The 4,531-nt window shown below is 42.7% G+C and overlaps 1 protein-coding gene across 1 annotated transcript; it reads left to right on the top strand.

Annotated features, from left to right (window-relative positions):
* Positions 1-353: 353 nt before the first annotated feature.
* On the top strand, positions 354-4,525 carry LOC118340084 (kalirin-like; the record flags this gene model as incomplete). Its single annotated transcript, XM_035677943.1, is given in 8 exon segments — positions 354-440; positions 911-1,003; positions 1,111-1,161; positions 1,527-1,604; positions 2,061-2,246; positions 2,330-2,501; positions 2,589-2,734; positions 2,818-4,525. Coding segments are annotated over 8 exon segments (999 nt in total), but the record flags the coding sequence as incomplete, so codon positions are not given.
* Between the last annotated feature and the right edge of the window lie 6 nt (positions 4,526-4,531).

Here is a 4,531-nt window from a genome sequence, read left to right as displayed (position 1 = left end):
TATACTGTTTATTATTTATATTATATATATATATATACTATGTATTATCTATATTATATTATATTATATTATATATATATATACTATGTATTATTTATATTATATATATATATACTATGTATTATTTATATTATATTATATATACTGTTTATTATTGCTATTATATTATATATATATATATGTACTGTATATTATTTCTATTATTTTATTTATTAGTTATATACTCTAATTTACACTGTTAGTTAGCATTTTGCTAACATTAGCATATGCAGTGAGTTATTCCTTTGATCAATTAGTGATTGATTGATTGGGATATTTGTGTGTGTGTGTGTGTGTGTGTGTGTGTGCTGCAGGAACGTCGTCTCCACATGTACGTGGTTTACTGCCAGAACAAGCCGAGGTCAGAGTTCATCGTCATCGAGTACGAGAACTTCTTTGAGGTAAGTCGTCACTTCTGTGTCTGATGTTCCTGATATTCAGATTTTTTGTTGTTATGATATTCTGTATTTTTCTTCTCGTCAACAAACATGGTCGACAGGGTTCCTTTATTATGAACATGAACATACAGGAAATGGCTAAATGTTTGTTATTTATTTATCTTCTTCTATTGCTGTAATTAACGATTATCGATCGATTTGTTGTTTTTTTCACATAAAATGTCACAAAATAAAGCAATACGACCATTTTAATATCCCAGAACACAAAGTAACCACTAACAGTCATAAACAGAAACGTCCCTGCTGCAGGCTTCACTAAACGGGCTGATTTTTGAATGGAGTTTGGTGCGGAGGAACAGCAGCAGAACCAAAGAGTCACTCAGATCAAATAATTGTTCTGCAACACAAACAGACGACTTATATGAGCTAGAAACTAAACCTGTCTGTCTGTCTGTCTGTCTGTCTGTCTGCAGGAGATCCAGCATGAGATCAGCTGCAGGATGTCGATCAGTGATTATCTGATCAAACCCATCCAGAGAATCACCAAGTACCAGCTGCTGCTGAAGGTCTGTGAGCACAAACATTATGGATTTATTTCTCTCTCATCAGAATTTATAAACACAATTATACATTTTTCAACTTCTTTATTCCTTTTTTCTTGTTTGTTTCTCAGGATTTTCTCAAGTACACGTCCAAAGCAGGACTGGACTGCGAAGAGATTGAGGTGAGTCGGTGTTATAACTTACTTTTCCCAACCTTTGGGTGGTGTCGCTTGTCGATGTCACACTTTGCTCAGGCAGTAGGGATGAGCGAGTACACTATTATCTATATCTGTACAACCAACTACGTTATCTGTACTCGAGACTTTTAACTTTTCAAAGTTAATTTTAGCCTGAAATTGTTATGGCTTCGTCAGAAGTTGCTGTATTTATTAGAACACTATTTACTATTTATTTAATTACCAACAAAAAGTAGACCCCTTAGACTAGAAGAAGCTGCTGTTGTCATGGTGATGATGATGTTAAATGATTTACAGGATGGTGAATCATCAAACCTCTGTATTATTTAAGAACTCTTGTTTGTGTACAGAAAGCGGTGGAGCTGATGTCCATGGTACCGAAACGCTGCAACGACATGATGAACCTGGGACGCCTGCAGGGATACGAGGTACCCCTGTCTGTCTACCTGTCTGTCTACCTGTCTGTCTGAGCTTCAATATTTTAATATGAATTGTTGCTCTTACTCTTCGTCTGCAGCTCTATGTAGTTTTTTAGCCTCTTTTAGCTCCCCGTAGCTTTATCTTATGTATTTGTCCTTGTACGGAAAGTTAAAAAACTCCTAACCCAGTTGCCGGAGGTTGTGTTTACAGTTTGTAAAAATTAAAATATGAAGGGGCCAAGAATAGAACCCTGAGGAACCCCACAAGTAATTATTAACAATGTCAACAGGATGATATTGCTGTCAGTAGTTAGCTATTGCTAACATGTTTGATTTGGAGTTCAGCTTAGTGTTCTGCCGCCGCCAAGTGGCCAAAACAAATATTGCAGCTTTAAATTAACAAAAAAGAGAGACAAGATGAAACGGACTCTCACCTGTCTGTCTGTCTTCCTGTCTGCGGTCCAGGGGAAGTTGACGTCTCAGGGGAAGCTGCTGCAGCAGGAGACGTTCTGTGTTTGGGAGCAGGACGGAGGAGTTCTGTCTCGCAGTAAAGAGCGAAGAGTGTTCCTGTTTGAGCAGATTGTCATTTTCAGTGAACTGCTGCGTAAAGGCTCCAACAACCCGGGATACCAGTTCAAGAACAGCATCAAGGTCAGACTGGTTTACGCTGGTTCAGCACTGTGTCAGACTGCCTCCTACTGGGAGTAACGGGCCGTGTTTGTGTGTGTGAGCAGGTGAGTTACCTGGCGATGCAGGACAGCGTGGACGGGGAACCCTGTAAGTTCGTGTTGTGGTCTCGTGGCTCGGCGGAACGCTTCACGCTGCAGGCGTCCTCCACCAGCATCAAGATGACCTGGGTGGAGACCATCGCCACCCTGCTGGACGCCCAGAACAACTTCCTGTCAGGTGAGTTACTCAAATCTCATCCTCGAGTCTCTGAGAAACATCCTGAATCCTCCTGGTGTGAATCTCGTTGAACCTCACTGTCCACAGCTCTTCAGTCTCCCATTGAGTACCAGAGGAAGGAGGGCGGGATCTCTGTGACCCGCCCTCTATCGTCAGGGCGACCTCCGTCAGCCCCGCCCACGCCCAACGGCCACGCCCCTCAGCCTCCTCCGGACAGCGAGCAGGACGACCAGGTTTGCATTGAGCTGCTCGATCTTTAAAGAAAGTTGAGTTTGGAGCCGTGAGATTTCATGCTGTGACCTCTGACCCCCCTCAGGAGCTGGTGCTGGTGCTGCAGGACTTCGTGGCGGTGCGGGAGGACGAGATCTCGGTGTTTCGTGGGGAGAAGGTTCAGATCCTGGCGTCCAACCAGCATGGTCAGAGTCTGGTCTACCGGCCGGCCAACAGTGACTCACCGGCCGCCGAGGGCTGGGTGCCGCGCAGCGTGCTCAACACACACTGACACACACACACACACACACACACACACACAGACAGCAGGGTTCGTTTACACACACACACACACACACACTGACAATACTGCTCACTAACAGGGCCAAAGGCATGCTGGGAAATTACTTTATGACTCTGTGGAGCCTTAAGATGGTCAGTTACTCAAAAAATTCAATCTATTACTCGTTACTCTTTTAAAAAGTAATATTACTTTACTTATTATTCCCAACAGTAATTAGGAGAAATACATTTGTCACAGTTAAGAAGTTAAAACCAGAAAGTGTTTATGCTTAATCAATAATTAAATCTTTCTATTTACGTAGATCAATTGAACAATTGAAATGTGCTCTGCTGCCCCCTACAGGCAGGGATAACACACACAGGTGTAAAGACATCCTGCTAGTGTCCTCTAGAGGGAGCCCTTCTAATCCACCAGACTCCATTGATAAAAACACTGATTTTACCTCAGAACAGAGGAGTTTTTCTGCTCTACCGCTGCCTCACTCTGTGAGTCTGTTTGTGTGATTGTGTGACTTTAATGTTTTTGGAGAGAGCTGTCTGACAGCGAGGTGAAGTGGACAAAATATTCTAAACATAGCGTAAACTGATTTATTAAAATAGCTTACATTATGCTGCCACAGAAGAACTCACAAACTGTGAATTTCTTGCATTTTTCCTCCATATGATCCACAACTTTTAAATAAAGTTGTTTATTGTTGTTGTCATTGTCATTCTCTAGTGATAGTTTATGCTGCAAAGTGCCAGATAATAGTGAAAAATGCCCATGGCAACTCCAAGTCTCACAATTGTTTTTTGGACAAATGAACACAGCAGAACTAAAATATATTTAATTTTAATGACATAAAAGAGAGAAACCGACTTTACTTTAGTGAGTGAGTGAGTTTCTTCTGATTAAACTCAATCAGATATCCAACTTTATGTTTCTCTATCCTTAACTGATTGATTACTGTGTGGCCCCTCAGATTCATGTTGTGACCCTTTAGAGGGCCCCCAACCGTCCTTTAGGCTCCACATTCACAACTAATGAGAGATAAAGTTTCCTAACACACTTCAGGCCCTGATTGATGCCAGTATCACACACACACACACACACACACACTCCAGCAGCAGGTACTGTTACTCTCCTCCCTCCTTCCTGGTGCTTCAACATTCAGCCAAAACGCCGCACTCACCTCGGCCAATCAGACGCCGCCGCCACCGCCGTCACGGCCGGCCTCCAGTTTACTGCCCCGAGCAACCACTCTGATGACATCACAAACTGTTTCCTGTGGGTCAGCGGGAGGGAGACCACGCCATCATCACCACCGCCACCGCCATCGCCGACAGACTGGTATTCCAGGAAGCTGCGGTTGCCTAGCAACAAGAGACAATTTAAAAAAAAGAAAAGAAAAGAAAAAAAAGAACTTCCTGGAAGAAGAAGAGGTGAAACGACCCGTCAGCCAATCAGAACTGAGCTCTGTCTGCGTGTCATCCTGTTAATAGTGTGTATAAACAGACTGAGGACACACACACACACA

This window comes from Morone saxatilis, unplaced genomic scaffold (genome assembly GCF_004916995.1).
Source record: "Morone saxatilis isolate NCDOM2014 unplaced genomic scaffold, NCSU_SB_2.0 Contig6, whole genome shotgun sequence".
Lineage (NCBI taxonomy): Eukaryota > Metazoa > Chordata > Actinopteri > Moronidae > Morone > Morone saxatilis.
This window is presented reverse-complemented; position numbering and strand designations above follow the sequence as displayed.